Source organism: Lissotriton helveticus, chromosome 2_1 (genome assembly GCF_964261635.1).
Source record: "Lissotriton helveticus chromosome 2_1, aLisHel1.1, whole genome shotgun sequence".
NCBI lineage: Eukaryota > Metazoa > Chordata > Amphibia > Caudata > Salamandridae > Lissotriton > Lissotriton helveticus.
In genome coordinates this window covers 434,300,991-434,324,135 of record NC_136059.1, presented here as the reverse complement: position 1 = coordinate 434,324,135, position 23,145 = coordinate 434,300,991, and the positions used below count along the sequence as shown (strand labels likewise).

General features: G+C 42.4%; 1 protein-coding gene across 1 annotated transcript in view; it reads right to left on the bottom strand.

Annotated features, from left to right (window-relative positions):
- Positions 1–23,145, bottom strand: part of ITGA2 (integrin subunit alpha 2) — a 683,385-nt gene that overhangs the window by 73,739 nt on the left and 586,501 nt on the right. Inside the window, exons 24-26 of the mRNA XM_078675061.1 lie at positions 21,155–21,257; positions 17,194–17,304; positions 619–723 (exon numbers count right to left, since the gene is read on the bottom strand). Of these exons, the coding sequence (XP_078531187.1) occupies positions 619–723; positions 17,194–17,304; positions 21,155–21,257 (319 nt within the window). The remainder of the gene's footprint in view (positions 1–618; positions 724–17,193; positions 17,305–21,154; positions 21,258–23,145) is intronic.

Here is a 23,145-nt window from a genome sequence, read left to right as displayed (position 1 = left end):
GGCCCGTGGAATAGAACCCCACTACCAGCTGCACTAGCAAGGAAAAGAGGGGAAAACGGGGAAACTAAATACAGATTAAAAACCTCGGTTACATTTATTCCATCACAAGGATACTATTTGGAAGTATTTAATCTGATGGATCCTACCCCTCATTTACAGTTTCTCTCAGGAATTTACTCTAGAAATTGGAGGAGAATTTACCATCAAATTCAAAATTTTGCTCACAATATAAATGTAGAAAATGGAGATAAAACCATTTATTAGTAGTCAGGTAGTTCAAGAGGCTAGATTTCATGGTTCCACTCCTTGAAAAAAACACTGCTGGCAATTTGTAAAATTATAACATACAGCCTTTTCAATTAATACTTTCAACTATTTTTCCATGTTTAATACACATTGTATCAATTACCACATCGATGCGTTCCCAAAAGTTTGCTTGTCACATTCAGGTCAATTATTGCTGTTTTTGAAACAATAACAATACTCCCAGATCAGAAAAACAGTGCAACGTATGTTACAAAAGTACTCTCTTTGGAAATGTAATACATGTTATGTCTCAGCGTGTTAATGGGTTAACAGCGGATACCAAATACTTTTTTAAAGCCCACTCATACATACCAGGTCCTTTACAGCTCTGAAGTTCTCCTTGTGAAAAGATGCAGAATATTGTTCTTTTCCTATTTTTAGTGGGTCTATTTTTGCTTCACAGGTGATACTGCTGAACTAAAGAAAGTACACAAATAAAGGTTAATTCACAAGATATCTCACATGGAGTGTGGTTGTAGAAGGAATCACTAAGAGGGCTAATATAGATTGTTGCAGGGTGGCTGAACCAACATGAAGTTCACTAACTCCACCAAATTTGCTACCCCCTTCCTATACAGAGGTGGGGGTATTATAGGGTGCCTACTGGCAAAGCCTTTGCTGGCTCTGCTGGTGGAAATGTTGGACCTAGCAACCTGTAATCCAAAGATCACAGTGACAGTGGCTATGCTCAGTTAGGGCACAGCGACCGGCACTAGGGGGCATATTATCAAGGACAGGCGATACATTATCGCCGCTTTTATCGGCAGGAAACCGCCGATAAAGCGGCGATAATGGCCTTGATAATATGCTCTATGAAATCCAATCGAAGCCCATGTTAGATGATTTCACATCTAACATGGGCTTCGATTGGAATTCATAGAGCATATTATCAAGGCCATTATCGCCGCTTTATCGGCGGTTTCCTGCCGATAAAAGCGGCGATAATGTATCGCCTGTCCTTGATAATATGCCCCAAGATTTTTCTGCTGGGAGCCAACATTAAAGAAATTAGGATAATCCCAGACGTCTGGTACCTCCAAACCCTTCTACCAAAGTCTACTCTTACTATTCCCATGCACTGACCTCCATGTCCACATTGACAGCAGTGCTGCTCCTCCGTTAAGGTGGAGAAGCTTTGCTCCACCTGCTGCGAGTACAATAGGTACTCACAGAATAATAAAATAGTCATTACCTTACCATTTTTTTACTCTGTGTGCCCCTGGCCTCGCTAGCACAAGTGTGATGGTGGGGGCGAGGTAGACAGATTCCTGCTTATTGCAGGATGACTGCTTCAATTGCGCAACACAGATTGGCCGGTGGTCTACAGCTGGCCAATGCTTCATTCGCACTTCAGAGCCTGCAATCCCAGTGGTGTGAACAGCCTCAAAATAACTGCTGGGTTAGCTGCTCCAACCAATCCTGGCACTGCTGAGCAGCTTCAGGATTAGCTGGATTCGGAAGCAGGAAGTAGCCATCTTCCTTTCCTGCTCGTCACCATTGAGAAGGAGAAAGGCAAACAGCAACATATCGGTGAGTCTTACTGTGTGCCGCACCCTACCGATTTTTAAAGTTGTTAGCCACCCCTGATTGACAGATTTGTAAGCACCCAAGATATCACCCCACTTATTACCAGCACGGACTATTTTAGCTGCATGCATTCGGATCACAAATCTCTCCTGTTGCAATCCCCCTGGGAGAAATTAGCACCACCTATACCCACCAGGCGGCTGCAGGCCTCTGCCTTGCGGGACCCTCCATTCCATGCCTCCTTTGCTACTAGTATAGAGGAATATTTAGATTTTAAGGAAGGCTCGGCCTCTTTGCCCCTGGTAGAATGGAATGCTTTTAAGGTGTCCATTCTGGGTCATTGTTTGGGGAACACGTTTAATATGCACCACCGCCTCATAACCAAGATCACTTGCTTGGAGAGGGAATTATTAAATCTTGAAGATGTAGCCCGCTCTTCCGCCACAGCTAAGGGGTGCTTGCTCTGATCTCAGCGTAAGCATCTTGCATTGCTGGACCGTCTCTGCTGTCTAAATTATAAAGAACATACTATGCGGACACACGCCGAAAGTTGATCGTCCCGGTACCCTGTTAGCCTGTCTGATATGGCAAGAAACTGATCGATGCCCCGTTCTGAGTGTCCGCTCCGATGTAGGCCACTTATATCACTTGCAAAAGGATATACATTCCGCCTTTATTTGCCATTATACTCACTTATATATATCTATGCCTGCAGTCCCCGGTGATACTATTGCCGCCTTCCTATCTGGTGTTAAGCTCTTGTTGATCACGCCGGACTCCAGGGAAGGGCTCAATGCGTGATTACTCTTTTTGAAGTGCAGATGTCACATTTCAAACCATATGGAGATACAACAGGGGACTATTACCCCCACTCTTGTTCTCACTGGCTCCTGAACTGCTAGCGCATCCTCTCTGTGCACAGGGACAGAACTAGGGATCACTCTGGGCAATGGTATCCTTTTGGTATTGCTTTATATGGGTGATATGCTTCTTTACCTAAAAGATGTCCGTTCCCACCACTTTTGCGGCATTAGTCACTTAACTCGTCTCTGTCTCTTGACTCGGGATTAACTGGCCTAAACGGTATGGTAAATGGCGTTGAGCTTGAATGCCAGACCATCACATTTTGATACCTAGGGATCCGCATATATCATAAGCAGGAGGACCTTATAGGTGTTAACCTGGCCTATGCGGTCTTGCAAACTACGTGCACAGATATTTTTTGGCATACACTACTATTCTCTGTGGCAGGACATGCAGCCCTGATACAGATGGTGGTCCTGCTGAGGCTACTATACTATTTTGCCAACCTTCCTCTTTTTATTTGGTGTCCATTATTTTCACCCCCTGAGAATGTGTGATGGGTGACCTCCTGTGGCACAACACATGTAGCAGAGTGGCCCTAAGAAAACTCTCCACGGATAAAGCTGGACTTAATGTCGCTAACTTTGAACATTAATATTTAGCATCACAATTTCAATGGGTGTTGCACTGGTTTGCTGGCCATCAACTTTTCGATGCTGTGTCACTTCTCCCCTCATGGGATTTGGAGCATATACTCACCCTTTTCCATTATAATTGTTAAAGTTTCACCGCTGCATACTCCCCTTTTACTCATGGCACAGTGGTGTTTTTATTGGAAAATTATTTATCACCAGATAGACTTCACCTATGCTCTGGCATTGCCACTTCTTGGTATGCCACAGGGGTGCATTGCTACCACTCTCTGGGTAATGAGGCATTGGCATGTGGCAAGTTTGCAGACAGTAGAGGACCTGTAAACTGAGGGCTTTCTCCTTTCATTGGAAGAATTTACGACAGGTTCCAAACTCCTGCCTGGTCAATTTATTTTATATACCTCCTTTATTACCACACTGATACAGGTTTGAGATGAGATGCAGCAGGAGCTCACACAGCATCTGGCCATCATATGCTTACACACTCTAGGCATGGGGGACACCAAACTCGCTGGCTTGCCAGTGCCTTGCACTTTCACACTGCACTTCCTCTTGCACGATTGCGGGATCTAAGGAATACGGATCTTGGCCATGCTTGCACTGACAGTGATTGGCAGACTGTTCTGACATAACCTTCCATAGTGTCCTGAAATACCTGCTTCAAATTGATCTAATTTGGCATACTTAAGGCTCACCCATTCAACCATTGTTTCACTGCAATGATGCTGCCTGCCCTCCGTGCCTAACCCCGGATGTTGGGAATATTAGACATGCTCTGGTCTTGTCCTGGCCATATATTGGAGGAACGTTACAGCCCATTTAGCTTATTGCACAGGCACTGTTCTCTCTTACACCTGGGATGTATGCACTCTGGGGATTTACTGATGCACCAAGAGGTACAGGGAGGTGATGAAGTTAGCTGACCTGGCCCTTCTTTTTGCAAAATGGCTCATCACTCGTAAATGGAAGTTGAATCCGCCTCTGCATGGGTGCTCTCCGTAATGGCATGGGCTCTAGCCAAGAGCACACTACTGTGCAGGGAAGAAATAAAAGGTCTCCGTAAACATCCTATATTGGATCTTTGGGATGCCCTTCTAGACAAGTTCCAAGAGTGGCCACTGACCACTATGCTCTCACCTTGACCAAGCATGCTAGAAGTACCTTCCTCCCCCCATCCCCCCAGCCCCCGGTCTCCATCCTGCTGGGCAACTGCCCAACCAGCCCCCCTCATCGACCCGCTCCAGACTTGGACACATCCTCTTTCTTCAGGAACAAGTGCATTCCCCACCCCCTCACCATTTACCCTGTTCGATTTTTATCACTCTCTCTTTTTGTGTTTCCTACTGTAGGAGTGCTTTTTTCTCCTCTCTATTTATTGGCATTCTCAAGGTATAGCTGTATTCACACCTGGTTCTTTTTTTCCTGCAGATAGCGGTCAGCCTCCGTGTTGCTGATGCCATTATGCTTTCTTTTCTTTTATCTCCTTGTCTGCGAATATTGCTGACCAACCTATATTATCTGCACCATTTATACAATGCTGTATTATACTTATCACCTGTTTTTTTGTAATTGTCCTGTCTGTAAAGAGGATACTGTGCTCTATTATTTGCAACAGTTCTGGGTGGATACTTATAAAAAAATGGCAATTAAAAATAAAGAAAGCAGGGTAACCAAAGTGGAAGTCAGTCATGGGATGGGGACCTCTCTGGGCAACAGGACTATTCATTTTCAGTTTTTCATAAAACAGCTCTTACATTAGGAGTGTGAAGCTGATTTAGAGTTTGGCAGATGGGTACTACATTACAAAGTTGTCAGAGATCCCATCCGCCGTATTACAAGTGCCTTAGACTATAATGCACTTGCAATAAGGCGAACAGGACATCTGTAATGTTTGTGAAGGATTATTCCATCTGTAAAAGTCTAAAAAAGCCTTGTTGATAAACAAAAGAAGTTGCAGTTTGGGGCAAATCTACTTGGTGCCTACTCAGCAAAATGATGTACCTTCAGGGCAAATGTCACACCAGCAAGAGCTATAGAAATCAGACAAGGATCACCACATTTTGCCAGCTGTTCTCTGCAGAACTAGTGGACCACCTTGCAGGATATAAATGACACTCTAACTGGTTCCTAGAGGCTGCCAGTATTATCAAGCATTTCAGGCTGGACTGTTCCCATTGGGCGCAGGGTCAAAACTGATTTGCATACTGCTGGGTCCAAACTAGAATGGCATGTTGAGCAAAAAAACTATGGATTTAGGCCCAGATCTCTTTACTGGGGTGAATGTATGACATTGTTCTGCATTCTGTCCATCAATTGTTCTTTTTGCATTTGTCACCCCGAGTGGAACGGGTATGCCCAGACGTGGGCCCGGTGCTCTCCATGCCACTGGAATCAAGCTATCCTGGCTGATGAGGGGTGAGACCCCGAAAACGGACCTAGGATGCTTGTTTCCAGTCCAGGGAGGACTTGGCCTGGCAGTTCGGGCTAGACTGTCCCCATTGGGAGCAGGGTCAATACTGATTTGCATATGGCTGGGTCCAAACTGGAAGGGCTGTTTTGAACGCATTGCCCTCTGGTTAGCAAGAATAAAAGTGTAGGTGGGCGAGGTGGTTGTTACTGGTAGGGACTGTGTACTATTATAGCTCCTAGTTTCTTCACCCTGCAGCCTCCCTTTTCAAATCTTGCTTCCTGCAGAGCGGGGCCTCAAATATCCTGAGCACGGTCCAGGTGAGGTGAGGTCCAGTCCCCGGTCAAGCTGGGTGAGCATATTTAAGTTTAACTAGTTACAGATACTTCTTATACTGGAATGCATGAAATGACAAGAGAAGCTTACTCCATGTTAATTTGATTTATTTTAGATGCCATCTGCATACCTTAACGCGGAGGATCAGTTTTTTCACTGGTTGTATATATATTTTTTCAATTTAAGCTTGTTACTACATTGTTGGATAACATACAATCAGGTGTTGTATTTATAATTTGCACCATCCAATCACGCATATAAGCAGTAGCAATTTAGTAGAGCAGAAACCCTGAAGAAAGCCTAGGGACTTACAGCCCGTTTGGCTGAAACATGTCGGCTCTTTTTGGCAGTTATTTTTTCGAACTGCTGTTTGCACTGTTCTGTTTTTAGTTAGGAGGTGTGTCTGTGTTTAATAAAGTATTTTGTGAAAAGGCACACTATCCTATTTTACTCACCACTTTATTCACTTTTAGTGCACTGCTTCCATCCTTTCACATGTCAGTTGCCCGCTGGACTACCTAGAGTGAATGTGGGCGGTATCCGGCTGAGTACCAGTAGGGACGGTGTACTCTATTGATCAAGATATACACTGACCTTTTGAGCCGTTTGACCAAATGATAATATCTTGAATAGTTGATGGTTATTCGGACATCATGAAAAGCTGTTCCCCACCACATATCACTCTCAATAGTTTCTCTTCTATCATTTCTTGAGTTCCCTAAACTTCATGGTTTGTCTAGAATGTTAACAGGACAACACTCTACTTTTGAGAGAGTGTAGCGAGCTAGCCATAATAACCTTTTGGCTTTCAGACCCCCGGTTTTGTTGTGTTGGTCATATATTGGTTGGGGAAGTGAACCTGGGCTGGTCTTAAAATTTTTCCCTATGACCCTCCACCTCTACGTGTGTATTGTCTGGGGTAAATGTATGCCATTGTTCTGCATTCTGTCCATCAATTGTTCTTTTTGTACTATCAAGCAGGCAGCTTTGACATAAGCGATTTTATACCGAGGAGCTTATTAACAAACATTTCAGGTTTGCATGATTCTTCATCTTCCTTCTTTATGCTTATTCTGTTGGACTGGATTTATATCTCAAACTATTTCTATTCATTTTAATTTCCACCAGGAGCTTCTTTTGTGGTGTAAGAGCACTTCACCCTGCGTAAATGCATTTAGCCTTTCGTGCCCCACCATGATTTTGGGCTCTAATCACAAGCTGTGTTAATTTATATATTTTTCCATTATTGGAGTTGTCATGCAAAATGTTTTAAAATACTCAGAACACTTTATTTGTGTTGCATATATATTGAATGGCTAAGTATCTAACACTATGCCTTTAAGTCTATATTTCCACAATTGGGAAATTCAAGATACTAGGAAGTTTCCTCGTTATCATTAAACATTTCTACAGATCCTTATTTTGTGGGTCATGACTGGGAAAATTACATCTGAAGAAGTTTTTTGCTCAACTTAGGGTGAACCTAGATGCACCCAAATGGTACTGAACCAGGCTGCATTTTTTACAATCTTTGCTACATAGGCTTGGGCAATGCTTCGGTAAGAATCCCTTTTGAGACTAAGGGTTTCTTAATTAAGCATTGTGGTCACCTATGACCCCTCTTCCAGGTTGTAATGTTGTAACTGGGCCGGGCACTAGGACCGGCGCCAGGGATCTCAAAAGTGGGAGGGGGAACGAGGAAAAGGAATAGGAGGAGTTGGGGGCAGTTTGGGCAAGTGAAAGTAAGAGGGAGGACGCAAGATAAATAAAGCTCCCACTTAAATTCATACAGTGTCACCTGAGTACTTATTACGACACTACAGCTGGCGGCGAGGGAAGTGGACCTTCACTGCACTTACCTGGTGTAGTGGTATCCTGTGCTGAGCTCCGCTACGTTGGAGCCATGCTGTTCGCGACCCGGGAGCCCACCCCGGTTGCGTCGTGTTGCTGCTGTGCCCGCAGTCTCGCCTGCCGTTCCGTTGTCCAGGAGCATTGATATTCGCGACCCGGGAGCCCACCCCGGTCGCGTGTGTCCCCTGAAGAGACCTCAGGACAGCAGCCATCTTGGAATCAGGCACCTAAGCCAATCCCATTCAAGGATTTTTCGGCGGCCATCTTTAGGTCAGGCAAGCATTGGAATTGCATGAGATGACCCTCCAAATGCCTTTAGATGCCCGTGGAATGCCTTTAGATGCCTGTGGTGGACTACACTTACTGTCATTCATGGAAGAACGCTGCAAATAAGATTTTACATGTCTGCTGGAGTGTGACGTTGGGCCATTATCAAGTGGAGGAGCTGAATACATGTTTCTTTTCTCTGCTGCCTGCCTTGGTACAGATTGCATGGTGCCAATAAACAGCGCCTGTCCGACAATTAACGCATTCCTGAGTTATTTCCTGCATAGTGAGCATCTTCCTTCAAGTGCTGACACTGTTCATATTACTGTAATTGCGCCAAGTGACAAGGCGTTGTGAGATTCATCGTGCATAGACAAGGTCTGTCAAACCTTCTGCTCACGTATACTGCCTATGTTCCGTCATCATGTCTGGGTCCCCAACGTCCAGGCAGCGTCACACCTCTGCTGGCACGAGTAACAGGCCGGGGTCACCTACTTCGACATCACAGACTGTAGGCCAACGTCTTGGCATACTTAGAGTCACGTTTCTACGTCCACCGGAACCTCTAGTCCTCATATCTGGGGAAGGCATGGGCCTTCGCTTGCAGGAATGGTTGGTGGATTTCGAAGATTTTATGAAAGGGTCTCATGTGACTGATGAGGATCAGCAACTGATTGCACTGCACAATCTAATTGGGAAGGGTGTTGGCCAGATCATAAAAGAACTTTCAGTCGATGCTGCGTCGTCCTATGCAAATGTGTGTGACGCTTTAAATCGAAAATTTCTTCACAAAAGAAATATTGACTATGAAAGATACACATTCAATTTAGCATCCTAAGAGAAAGATGAACCCATGAGCAGATTCATCATGCGTCTCAGATGTTCGGCTCGTTACTGTGAATTTGACTCATTCACGACTGAAGACGCCCTTCGCCTGCGAATCATAGAAGGATGCCAGTCTGAGTCGTTACATAGACGTCTATTGAAGAAGAGCTACTCTCTTGATGAGATTGAAGAAATGACGCGGGTACACGATCAGGCGGAAGAACATGCAAAGCGAATGGAAGCGTGAAGAAGCGAAAAACGAGAACAGGCATTTAGGCTACAATCTCGCAACAATGACAGATCGTCCCCTGCAAAACAACGCTTATCGAGATCCAAAGTGCAGTCTCGTCACACAAGCCATCATCGTCGCAATCACAGTCGGACTGACAAACGACAGGAGCGCCAACTCAAATGCTATCGCTGTGGATATGACTTCCCTCACACGGAGCCGTGCCCTGCAGTAGGCCAAAGATGTAGGAAGTGTGGTCGGGACAATCACTTTGAAAATGTCTGCAGAGCCCCTCGCAAAGACACTCACAGAGATACGTACAGACAATCCAGACAATCCAGTGTTCGCCATCATGTCAAGGCTGTGAGAAACCGCAGCGAGTCTTCTACCTGCTCTTCAAGGTCCAGCCGCCAGTCTCAAGGCACATACAACTCATGTCGGTCACCATCTTGTGAGTCGAGGTCGCTGTCTCCAGTATCACAAGACAGTGACGAATATGTCTTCATGGTTGCGGATCCTGACCGACTGAATAAATACCCGCGACTACAAATTCAAATGGACACTCACATGGCCAAGTTCGTACTGGATAGTAGGGCATCTCTCAACTATATTTCTGTTGCAGAATACAACCAAATGGATTCACAACCATGCTTGCATAAAGCTGCTTTGCGGGTATATACATGGATGTCAAAGGAACCTCTTCCGTGCTTAGGACAATTTCAGACTAATCTCACATACAAGAACAGGACTATTCCCGCCCGCATCCATGTCATTGACGGTCCCGAAGCAGATTGTCTTCTCAGTTTGCCCACAGCGGAACGTTTGCGGCTAGTTGAAATACTATATTGAGTTGATGATGAACCGGACATAATTCACAAATTTCCAAAACTATTCCATGGACTCGGAAAAATGGCTCACTGTCAAGTTCGACTGCATATAATTGAACGAGTGACACCCATAGCACATCATCACAGGAAAATTCCATTTCACCTTCAGCAGTCTGTTGAAGAGGAACTACAGGATCTTCTAAGGGCCGACATCATCAAGAGAACATCAGGACCCACTCCCTGGGTCTCTCCAGTGATTGTAGTACAGAAAAAAGGCTCACTGGGCAAAGTTCATCTATGCGTGGATATGAGAGCCCACAACACCACAATTGAGAGAGAGAGCCACCTGGGACATCACATCAGCGACATGATTGCGTCACTCAATGGGGCGAAAATATTCTCCAAATTAGACCTCAACAAGGTCTACCACCAGCTAGAACTTCACGAAAAATCGAGATACATCACCACATTCTCGACTCACCAAGGCCTGTTCAGATACAAACGACTCAGTTTTGGGGTCTCATCTGCCGCTGAGATTTTTCAGGAGGCCATTAGAAAAGTAATCCATCATATTCCCAACGCTCTAAACTACAGTGATGACATTCTCGTATACGGAGCAACGATGCAAGAACACGACAAGGCACTGGACCGAGTTTGTCATGCCCTACTGGAGGCTAACCTCACATTAAATAAAAACAAGTGCGAATTCCACAAATCTACACTAAAATTCTTTGGACACATTTATTCAGGTGCAGGCATGAGACCGGATCCCAAAAAGATTGCAGTCTTAAATGACACTCCCAGACCGAAAGACGCTGGAGATGTGCGTTCTTTTCTAGGCATGGCGAGCTACTGTGCACGTTACATTAAAGATTACGCCACTATCAATTTTCCGCTGAGAAAGCTGACCAAACAAAGTCATTCATGCCAATGGACCACAAGATGTGATCAAGCTTTCCACGCAATCAAAGCTTAAGTGGAGTCCGCTAATAACCTGGCCTATTTCAATCCCCGGCGAAAAGCGGACATCACTGTGGATGCGAGTCCTGTAGGACTTAGAGCCATCTTAGCTCAATATGATAGGGAGGGTGATCAACAATACATTGTAGCCTATGCAAGTCGAAGTCTCACAGACACAGAGGGAGCATACTCTCAGCCCGAAAAGGAAAGCTTGGCGGTAGTCTGGGCCTGTGAACATTTCCACATCTTCATTTATGGAAAACCCTTTACGCTCATCACGGATCACCAGGCCCTGCTAACCATTTTTGGAAACCCCAGAGCAAAAATGCCACCCAGAATAGAGCGGTGGGGCATCCGCCTCCAAGAATACACATATACTATAGTCCACAAACCCGGAAAAGCTGACTATATGTCGAGGCATCCTAAAGCAACATCCAAATTAAATCCATCACTAGCGGAAGAATACATTCATTTTGTAGTGGCCCAAGCTAAACCACCTGCAGTCCCCCTGGAGGTCATTCTGGATGCCACCAATGAGGATGTCACACTACAAAATGTGAAACAGCACCTTCAGACAAATAGCAGGACACACCTGGAAGAACCCTGACAAAATGAACAGGTTGACAGTCAGGAACTGTCCTCTTTTAGACACGTGAAGGATGAACTATCCATCACTTCCAATGGTCTTCTATTACGAGACAACCGGATCATCATTCTGAAACAACTGCGCCAGGGAGTCATCAACTTAGCACATGAAGGGCACAGAGGCACCGTAGCCACGAAAAGAGCGCTGCGGGAGCGAGTCTGGTTCCCTACACTCGATCAGATGGTGGAACTCACCCTGAAAGACTGCCCACAGTGTGAGCTAGTGAGTCGAGAGGATCCACCTGCACCTCTACAAATGTCAGAACTGCCGTACGGTGTCTGGCAACATGTTGCGGTAGATTTCTTTGGCCCGTTGCAATCTGGCAAGTATATCCTGGTCATAATGGACGAGTACACACGTTTCCCAATTGCACACCTCATATTATTCACCAAAGCTGCCACCGCTATACCTGTATTGGATGAGACCTTTGGAGCATGGGGTATACCGAAGGTAGTAAAAATGGACAATGGTCCACCGTTCAGTGGGCAAGACATTGCTGCTTTTGTCAACCACTTGAATTTCAGACACAGAAAAATCACCCCTCTATGGCCACAGGCCAACGGAATGGTAGAAAGGTTTATGGCCACTCTCAAGAAAACCATTCAGCAAGCAGAACTTTCAAAGTGTGATGTTCAAGCAGCTTTAAATGAGGTGTTACGAGCTTATCGAACCACACCCCATACCACCACAGGTAGATGTCCTTCAACCTTAATGTTGGGTCGCACAATGAGCACGAGAATACCGGCCTGGGAGGACATCGCCAGTGGCATTCACCAAGAGTTAGCAGCACGAGACAGACTGAAAAATAAGAAGATGAAAGAATATGCCGACACTCGGAGAAAAGCTGCGCAGTCATCCATCCAAGAAGGGGATTGGGTGCTGGTGAAACAAGAACAACAGCAAAAAGCAGACAGCTGATATCATCCCTGCCCACTGTTAGTGACAAAACAAAAAGGGACCATGATCACGGCTAAGTCAGATAACAAGAGGAATGTGGCGCACTTCCAGAAATGCACGCCCACTGTCCGAGAAGCTCTGACTGTGCCTGACAGTACTTTGAACGAGAAAGCACCTGAGTTAGCAAGCGTTCATCGGACTTCCACTTCTCCTGGTGGAGATGAGCAGGTGACTCTCGATGTAACTCACTGGCCGCAGTGAACTCATCGAAGACCCGTTCGCCTCATTGAAGAACTGTAACTATGTTGTTGCCTCTCATTGTTAATTTGACATGCACGTATGTCACTGAGATGTTTTCAAGTTGTGTAAGAAGGGGGAGATGTAATGTTGTAACTGGGCCGGGCACTAGGACTGGTGCCAGGGATCCCAATAGTGGGAGGGGGAATAAGGGAAAAGGAATAGGAGGAGTTAGGGGCAGTTTGGGCAAGTGGAAGTAAAAGTGAGGACGCAAGATAAATAAAGCTCTCACTTAAATTCATACAGTGTCGCCTGAGTACTTATTACGACACTACACAGGTAAAAAATAATCTAAAAGTAAGATTGAGGCAAACCTTGTGCACTTTTTCAAGGTCATTGCCATTTACATCTTACTATTTAAATACTTATTTTTTAATGCTCTATAAACACCTGATAACTGTCTAATTGCGGCATGAAAGGAGAAGCGAGTAGCAATGGCAACTGTTGGCACAGCAGTACAAATGTGCAAACATAAGAGGAGCTAGGCATTTACTTTGCCATAGTAGACACAGTATCAATAGATTAAGAGACGCCAGGGTAAAAACCGGGAAGTACCGACACAGCGGTAAGGTGAATTTGGTTTAGGTTGGAGTATATTAAACGAGGAGTTTCCTGAGGCTAGTTGACAGTGGAAGGTGAGATGGTAATACCTGATAGAGTATCAAAAAAAGAATACAGCATAGGTCACTAGGTCAAAAGAAGATCCTTCTCCCACCTTGATGCCAAGACCTGGAACACCCTGCCTCTCCACCACAAGCAAGCCCCGTTGCTGACCCAATTCAGGTAGGATCTCAAGACCTAGCTCTTCGACTGAACTGCAGCGCCCAGACAGATAAGCAGATCACACCCCTCTCCCCTCAGTGCCTTGAGATCCTCACAGGTGGGTAGTCGCGCTATACAAACCCTGATTGAATAATTGATTGAGGTTGTCAGGAATTTGCTTGTTGTTCCCAGCTGCAAGTATCAAGGAGGCAGAATCTTTGTACGGCTGTTTTCCTGTAGATTGAGTGCTAAGGATAGCCTTGAAATGAAAGGTGGGGCTAAATAGGTGTGCCTTATTCTCTGTGAGAAACCTGAAAAAATCACTTTGAGTCTCATAAGTAAAATTAAGGATTTTTCATAATGATGAACCCTGAAGAACTGGCGTATGGCATTATTTATTTTTAGTAGCTAACCTTAGAAGTCTGAATAGCTGATAGGGCTTGAACAATGTTGACGTATATTCAGAAGTGGGGGCCTTGAATTGCCTTAATATAGATGGGTTGGTTCTTAAATTGCAGTCATTCCTGGATGGTGAACCAGTGGATGACACCATTTGTTTTCATGTTTTAAAACTTAAAGAAATTCTTGTGAGGGAGGCCAGTGTAAATGACATTGCAGTAATCAAACTAAGAAATTATAACTGATAATGTCGGTACAGTTCTTTAAGGAACCAGTAACAAAGGCATACTTGCATATGTTTGGAGCATGTCCGGGAATGCACGTTTTTTTGTAGTGAGAATAATTTGAGGGGAGAAGGATAATTTGTTATCAGTTTATGCTCAAGTCACACACTGGTGTCAGTTGTTGTCCATATGATTTGGGCCAGGTGAACAGAAGAAGTGAAATGTTAAATGGAACAGTAAGTAAAATCTAAGGGGTTGATTTCGAGTTTAGCAGGCATGGTATTATTCTATTGCAAATGATTACCCTGTGTGCCAAACGGATGGTTTGCCCACCTCATTTAGAGATGGGTGAATTGTCAGCTTCTCTCCCGATGGCTCTGTTGATGGAAATTATCTCTAGCAGTCGACCAGATCGCGGCGTCCGAATAAAGCTATGACACCGCACACTCAATTTAGAGTGGGCGGTCTGAAGTTTTTCTTCTGTCCGTCAGCTCCAGGAAAACCTGATTATGCGGGACTGAATAAAAAATCATGACCCCCTACAAAAACATTGCCCCTAATAAAAACATTACCACTTTGAGAGTTTTTTTTTAAACAAAAACATTTTAAAAGTTCAGTAGACCATCAAAACTGCGGCCGGTAAGCCACCAAACGGCAGTTACTTCAATGTACAGAAATGACTGATGAGCCGAGGTCATCTCCACATAGGATGGACTGTTGTCCATTACGGTGGTGGGAGTGAAGTCCTCTGCTGCCATAACTGATTGTACTCCTTCTGGCAGGTGCTAAATCTGGCTCTAAGTATTCCGTCCGTTAAGCCTTACTTAGTCGGTATGGCCTACTAAATGGCCTGCATCCACTGCTAGGTAACTTTCAGGAATTTAACCCCTAGATGACATGTTCATGTAAAATAGATCTGGGTATCAGGTGAATGTAGTGATGACTAATATGGTAGGGATCCAAAATGATTGCCATAAATAAATAGGTTTTTAAAAAGGATGAGCTAGAGTGCAGATCATTAGTTGATGCAACAATTGACAAAGGTGGTTTTGTACAGAAAAAGTAACCGAAACATACAAAATTACCCCATTTCATTAGGCAATCTGTAGAGAAAAATGCTGGGATATCGAAAACTAACTATACGGGGCAAATAGGTTGTGCATCACTTATTTGCATATTACTCTTGATAGATGGTGCATGCTGTCTGAATTATAACATTTTGTTACATAACATCTGTGATCATTCAGGCCTCAATGGCCCTCTTAAGGGATATATTCTGCTACCTGAGTTGTAGATGTTGTCAAAGAGTGATAACGAATGTAATGCCCTCATGATGATGGCAGAGGTAAAGATGGCCTTTGAATATCATGAATGAATACCAATGTTAATACTGGGGTTTACTTGGTCACATGACTGCCTTATTGTAGCCAGTGGTTGTCTCTCATCTGTAACCCACGTGCAGGCTTTATGCCTTAGGGGATTCCAGTGTTTCCACTTATCAACATCTCCAGGATTAAGACAATTCAAAAGATGACTTTATCCTTGGCAGTGCTTGTGAAGTCTCATCTGATAATTATTGAGTTTGATCAAACATGAGAGTTGGAAATTTGCCCAGATAGATATATACATGTCAAACCGTCTGATAATTACCTAAAGAAAAATAGCCAGTAGATATATAAGGACATGGATTTTGATGCAGAAAATCCACTTGCCCATTTTTATGAATTTATTGGGCTCTGTAAATCTTGCACCAACAGCGCATCACTCTTAATTGAGGCCTAAATAAATTATGGCTTTGCTACATAAAAATTGACCTCCTCGGTATAGTCTGCTGTTTGTAGAAATTGTTTTGATTTTCTTATACAGATGTCACTTCCTTTCAGAGACCTGCATAATGGGGCATTGAACAACATTTTAACTGGAACATAGATTGCAAGAGTTTTCTACAGTTCTGATAATTGTGTCCTCTGGTTAGTTCTCACTACTTTGTTATGTTATGTTATGTTATGTTACTTTATTTCTTTTATAGCGCACGGCTACTCCAGGGAGCATCCCGGCGCTGTGGCAAAGAATAACAGCATAAAACGGCAGCCACACAACAGAAAAAAGCAGAGAATGAAAAGGGTCTATTTCATAAAAAGCCATGTTTTCAGGTCCTTTCTAAAAGCAAGAAGACAGGGAGCCTGTCTCAAGGACAGTGGTAGGTCGTTCCAAACTTTAGGTGTTAAATAGCGGAAAGACCGACCTCCCAATCGTGCGCGACGAATTACAGGAACAGTCATCATAGACAGACCAGATGACCTGAGAGTCCTGCTCGGTGCATACCGGGAAAGACGCTTCCCAATATACTTGGGGCCAATACCATGAAGGGCCTTAAAGGCCACAGTCAGGCATTTGAAGATAATTCGCTTGGAGATGGGTAGCCAATGTAGGGTGTTCAGTAAAGCAGTGGCACCAGCTCTCCTCGGGAGTCCAAAGATGGTACGGGCTGCCGAATTCTGGACAACTTGCAAACGGGTCATGAGATATTTCGGTAGACCCAAAAAGAGAGCGTTTGCGTAGTCCAGTCGTGAACCGATCAATGCCTGAACAACTGTTTTCCTGTGGTTAAATGATAGTAGAGGAAAAAATTTCCTCAACATCCGTAAAATGCCGAAGCATTTCCCAACAAGAGACAGGATGTGAGGTCCAAAGGATAGTTCACAATCTACTATCACTCCCAAATTCTTGGCCTTAAAAGAGACCTTATCAGGGGGAAACATATCTTGTGGCCACCAAGATTTCCAATCGGGTTCAGGGGCGCAACCGAAAAAGAGAAGCTCTGACTTGTCTGAGTTGCATTTTAAGCCATGACATCTAAATTGTAAATTCTGATTGTATTTAAATAAATATTTATATATGCTTTAGACTAATTTTGTCTGTTCTTTTGTTCATGTTGCGACTACTCCTCATAATGAAGAAGTCAAGCGTATTCACCTTGTCTGTGTCCACTGCTGTTAGGTACATCAACAAATTCTTTTGTTTAGTGACCTCTGGAAGATGTATTGTTACAAATGCCACTTTCACTGGAACGGTCCCAGTTGTAATCTGGAATGAAAAGACAAAGGTTAGGAAAGCACAGGTCCACTCTGCCCATAGTTGTTGGCTTTAGCGCTGTGCAGTTGATATCACTCTATGCATGTAAGGCTCTTGCATTTTCTGGATCTAATCTAAATTTCAGAAATATTGTTTGAGTTGCTCTCTTAATAATACTGATGCAAAGTTTCTAAGCCAGGGAATTCAGACAAAGAATGGGTAATGCTTACAGTGCAAAGAAAATTAAATAACATGGAATTAATATTGTGTGTATATACTAATATTGTGTGTATATAGCCAATTAGCAATATACTTACGCCTTAATTTAAAAAAAAGAATTATTGTTTTTTTAGCTATACAGTCATTGAAAACTCACTGTCTCATAACCTTTTGTTAAAAGCACAGTTTGCATCTTGTCTGAGAGAAAATTATGTGCCTCATAAATCTTTTTAAGACCACTAGTAGGGTGGATTGGTTTGGGGTAGCGGTGATTCAAACAGGTGTCTGTGGTGAGAGAACACAACCTTATCATACTTCCAGATTAAATGGGATACACAGGGTAACTGTACAGGTTGTAGACCTCTGAACATGTACCTAATTATTGCGGTGATCAGCCAATACATACATTCTAAATTATACCACTCCGTAATCCAAGGCCTGAAAGTTTTCACCTTTATAACAGATGATCATGGTTGTTCAATGATTTGCAAACATTTATGAATTCAGAAGCTAGCTCTTGTGAACGTTTTGAGGTTGTAAAGATTAACAGTCAAAACTTTGCCAAGATCTACATATGTCTTTATTCAAGAACATATAGAAGCATTTTGTTTAAAGACAAAATGATTTAAAACCTTCGCTAAACAAATCTATTTATATTTAGTTGAATTAAGTATATTTAAAACAATGTTAACACACCTTAGATGATTTATGGAATCATTGTACCAGTCCAGATAAATCAATACTTCTTGTTTAGAGCTTTTATATTGTTTTAGACTTTAATAACTGACACTGCCTTAATCGTAAAGACTTTAAAAGACAGTTGTAGGTGTAATAACTACATATTCAGTATTATTGATTATTTTAAATAACACATTTTAATCTTTTAACTAGATCTGACATTTTAAAAAGTATTGAAAAAGCTGTGTAATGTATGACCTACCGTGTCCAACTTTTTGAAGAAATCATAGAATAATTATTTATTTCATTGCTATTGTTTGGTTTCAAACATTGTAAACCTATTCAACAAAGAATTCCACATATGTATGCACCCTAACACCATAACAGAACATTTTAACTAAAAATTTGAACTTTTATTAAAGAACTAACTTTGTGTAAAAATAATGCATATATTATCTAGCATACTAAACAAATGCTAACAATCCATTTTAAACAGTTATGGTTTTTACACTTTGAGCACTCTGCTAAGAAGTTTGATTTGTAATTAATATTTGCTTTTTGTAACCAAGTGCAATTGGAGACAAACAAAGGGATGATAGCGTGAATGGAACAGCAAACCACCATTTATGTGTTCCCATTCCGAAATGCGAAACTCAGCGAGGAGACCGTGACTAGCTGTCCAATCTGCATAGCTTCCCCCTTGCGAATGAGTTGCTACATCCTTTGAGGTGTTGGTAACTTCCGTTTGGTTTGAGACTACAATTGCTGTCAGAAATCATTGACATATTTCATAATTGGAATGTGGCCTGAGTTGCAAAACTCCACTTGCAATTTGGATAAGCCTTTCCAAATGGAAAACGCAGTTTAGTACAGAGTAAACAAACATTTGCAATGCAATAGCTCTCGCCTTTGGGTCCTTATAAATGTTTAGCTATGTAGCATATTATTATTTATATTGCATTTGCTATTAAAGGTATTAAAGTTTGTGGTAAAATAGGACAACTGAGAGCACTTATATACCACCACTCTTTCAACCCACAGACTATTAGTGTACTTAAGAGCTGGCAAAGTGTTTAAGGATTGACCTTACTGGAGAATAATGAAACCACAATGAAAATGAAACATGGTATAGTGTTTTCGTAAAGGAATACAAAAACACCAATAAAGTAAAGCACTAACAAATGAATACATTTTTCCATATACCAATACAGTACTGTGCTTTTTAATTTTTAAAACTTGTACTTTAGAAAGAGTTGGTACAGCCGCAGGCAACTTTTGTATACTCTGCATAAGTTAACAAAGGACCAGTGTAAATTAAAAACACATGCACTACACACTTAAGATATACCTTGGCTCCTCCAGCCTCGTGAAAGTAGTGAAAGCAATGATTTTTGAAGACCCTGGCTGATGAGGGTTGATACCCCGAAACTGGTCCTACGATGCTTGTTTCCAGAACAGGGTCAAGATTGCATATGGCTGGGTCTAAACTGGAATGGCATGGGGAGCAAAGAAACGATACATTTAGGCCCAGATTTCTGTACTGGGGTGAATAAATGACATTGTTCCGCATTCTGTCCATCAATTGTTCTTTTTGCATATGTCACCCCGAATGGGACAGGTATGCCCAGACGTGGGTCCCATGCTCTCCATGCCACTGGAGTCAAGCTTGCCTGGCTGATGAGGGGTGATAACCCCGAAACTGGTCCTAGGATGCTTGTTTCCAGTCCACGGACGACCTGGCTGGTGGGTCGAGCTAGGCTGTGCACATGGAGAACAGGGTCAAGATTGATTTGCATATGGCTGGGTCTAAACTGGAATGGCATGGGGAGCAAAAAAACAATAGATTTAGGCCCAGATTTCTGTACTGGGGCGAATATATGACATTGTTCTGCATTCTGTCCATCAATTTTTCTTTTTTCATATGTCACCCTGAATGGGACAGGTATGCCCAGACGTGGGTCCCATGCTCTCCATGCCACTGGAGTCAAGCTAGCCTGGCTGATGAGGGGTGATAACCCCGAAACTGGTCCTAGGATGCTTCTTTCCAGTCCACGGAGGACCTGGCCTGGCGGTTCGGGCTGGGCTGTTCACATGGGGAACAGGGTCAAGACTGATTTGCATATGGCTGGGTCTAAACTGGAATGGCATGGGGAGCCAAAAAACAATGGATTTAGGCCCTGATCTCTGTACTGGGGTGAATCTATGACATTGTTCTGCATTCTGTCCATCAATTGTTCTTTTTGCATAACCTGAATGCAACATGTCTTGAAGAGACAGAGCAAGGGCGGCCTAGGTAAGACCTCAAAAAAAATATTGTGTGGACACAAACACTGTGGGTGGCGATCATACAATGCTTTTGTACATCTGGCTCTTGATTGTTTGCCTGTACCTACAATTACACATGTTAGACAGGATTTTATAATATTATAAAAATATTTTATCTAATATGTGCACATTTTTCAAACTTATATAAGTATATTTTATTATCTATTTCTAACATTTCAATAACGTCACAAAACACATTTCCAGTTCCTTAACCTATAATTTTAAAGCTTTTAAAAAACATGCACAAACAGTTTGAGAAAACAATAGTTTAATACTCTGCAGTTATAAAATGTTGTTTACATTGCAGTAAAAATTACAAAATGATCTGAATTTGTAGTGCATGAAATCCAATTTATGAGCCAAAAACACTTTTAGTTCTTAAATTATGGAAGAGATAAAACGCCAGGCACTATTTCACCTAGGGGATAGGTTCTGTGAAATTGCCAATGTTATATACAGCAAGAGAGTATTGTTGAGATTATAAACTATGTTTAGCTCTTAAAATACTGTTTACTATATTAACCATAATATTTATTGGGATAACTTGATTTCAAAGTACCTGTTGTTTAGAAAAGGACTCTTTATTTAAATGCATTCAGCAACAACATCTCAAGGAGAGTACATGCATTGAGATACTAACCTTTAATGTAAAGTTGAATTCTGGACCAATGTCCTCGACATTATTTATGGTAGAAGGAACATTTTCATTAGAGTATACTTCATAGAAATTGATGTTGGTAAGCCTATAAACAGAGGAATTAAGCTATACGTTAATTATAACATTGAAAAAGAGTACCACAAACAATTGATTAATAACTAGTTGAACATAAGGGCAACAATTACATTAGCATACATGTTAAACAAATATGATGTAGTTGTGCAATCGATTAGGACACTGTATTGGTGTTGTCCTGGGGCCATTTTGAAGGATCAGTGGGGCACACTATATCATGAATACTAAAAGCTTCACTGGGAAGCAGTTCAACACTCTTGTCACAGCTCTCTGCCTCTCGGTGTATCTTTGGATTGTTTGAGACCCATATGAGATAGGGAAGACAGGAATTGCAGTAGGTGTATTTGCTATGGGAATGAGAACCAGAAAAAGAGGATTGTGCTCAATAATTAAATATCCTCCTCGACAATTTGAATCTCCAAATCCACATTGTCCAGCCTACCTACCCTTAGAGTTTCAGAAATTAAAAGCACTTATACATTTTTTTTGTGTAAGGGAGCTCAACTTATCCCCATTGGCAGGAATCAAACCAATGGATTATGTTCTAGAATCAAATCTAAAGAGGTCATTAGATTTGTCTATAAGACAATCTTGTGCTTTGCTCATGTAAGACTATACTCTGTAGTAAAACAGGTGTATTGCCAATGCATTCCATTTAACACAGTGTGTCACATTTCAAAGAGATGCAAAGTTTTATGGTATGACACAAGTTTAGAAGTAAAACATGATATTTAATTAGGCTTTTCAAAGAGGAAAGATAACATTAGATAGAATCATGTTTTTGCATTTTTAAAAGAAGCTCAAAGAGAGAAAGCAGCAGTTTTAGGATGTGGAAAAAGGTGACTGGATAGAGAAGTACATTCACATTGCTTCTTCGTGAAGCCCAAATTTGAGATGTTGCTTCTATCAGTTAAGCTATACTCAAGAAAGGCACTTCAGGCTACAACCTCAGTGAATGCCTAATACTGAACTCAGAGGATTGGGATGTCTGGTCTGAAGGGATAATGGAGTGTTGATGATGCAAGTCTTTACCTTATTATTGGATCTTCTAGGTGCTGCGCATGGGAGAACCAGTCATGCTGGATTGGGATATTAGGAGGGGGGTCATGATAAGGTGATTACACACATAGAGAATTTAGAGTCAGTGGACCCTGTGGACAACGATATTTGTGCTCCTAAGTTTAACTGAGCCATGTGAATGGTATGATTTCTAAGTGCAGAATCAAGCTTTCATTTCATGAAATGTGTATTTTCTTTTAGAAATACATGATCTTACTACACCAGCGTGATAGAAAATTAAGTATCTGTAAATGTGCTTCCATGAGCTTAGAGTTGTCATTTCAGATCAGTTGTGCCTTGCAAATGAGAGGAACACCCACAAACGTGAGTTTGTGCTATTTACAAATATCTGAATGGCTCATTCTCACCTTTGGTACAATCAGAGGCATTCACATGTAAAAAGTAGGCATTCATTTGTATCTATCATGGAAAAAGGGATGGAACTCCCCACAAATGCGTGGTGGTGTAGGGAAGGCATCCTCCAAAGGGAAATAAACTTTCCAGGTGGAAGAAAACAAAATACATTTAGCAGTTGTATCTTTGAAAGAGCAGATACATACCTGTTGAGCAGCGTAATTGTGGCTCCATCTTTGCATGTCACAAATACATGTATATATGTGGATTATTGGATTATGTTACTGTAGGAACATGGCTCTGTATATACTATACCAAAATGATGTATAATGTGCACAGAGTCCAGTGGAACCCTAAAGGTGGGCAGAGGTAAAAAAAGATAGCACCTTACTCTCTGTTTGTGGTAGTGTGGGCGAGCAGTAAGGCTTTATCAGAGGGTAGTGTTAAGCATTTGCTGCAAACACTCAATCAGCAAATGTTGTCAT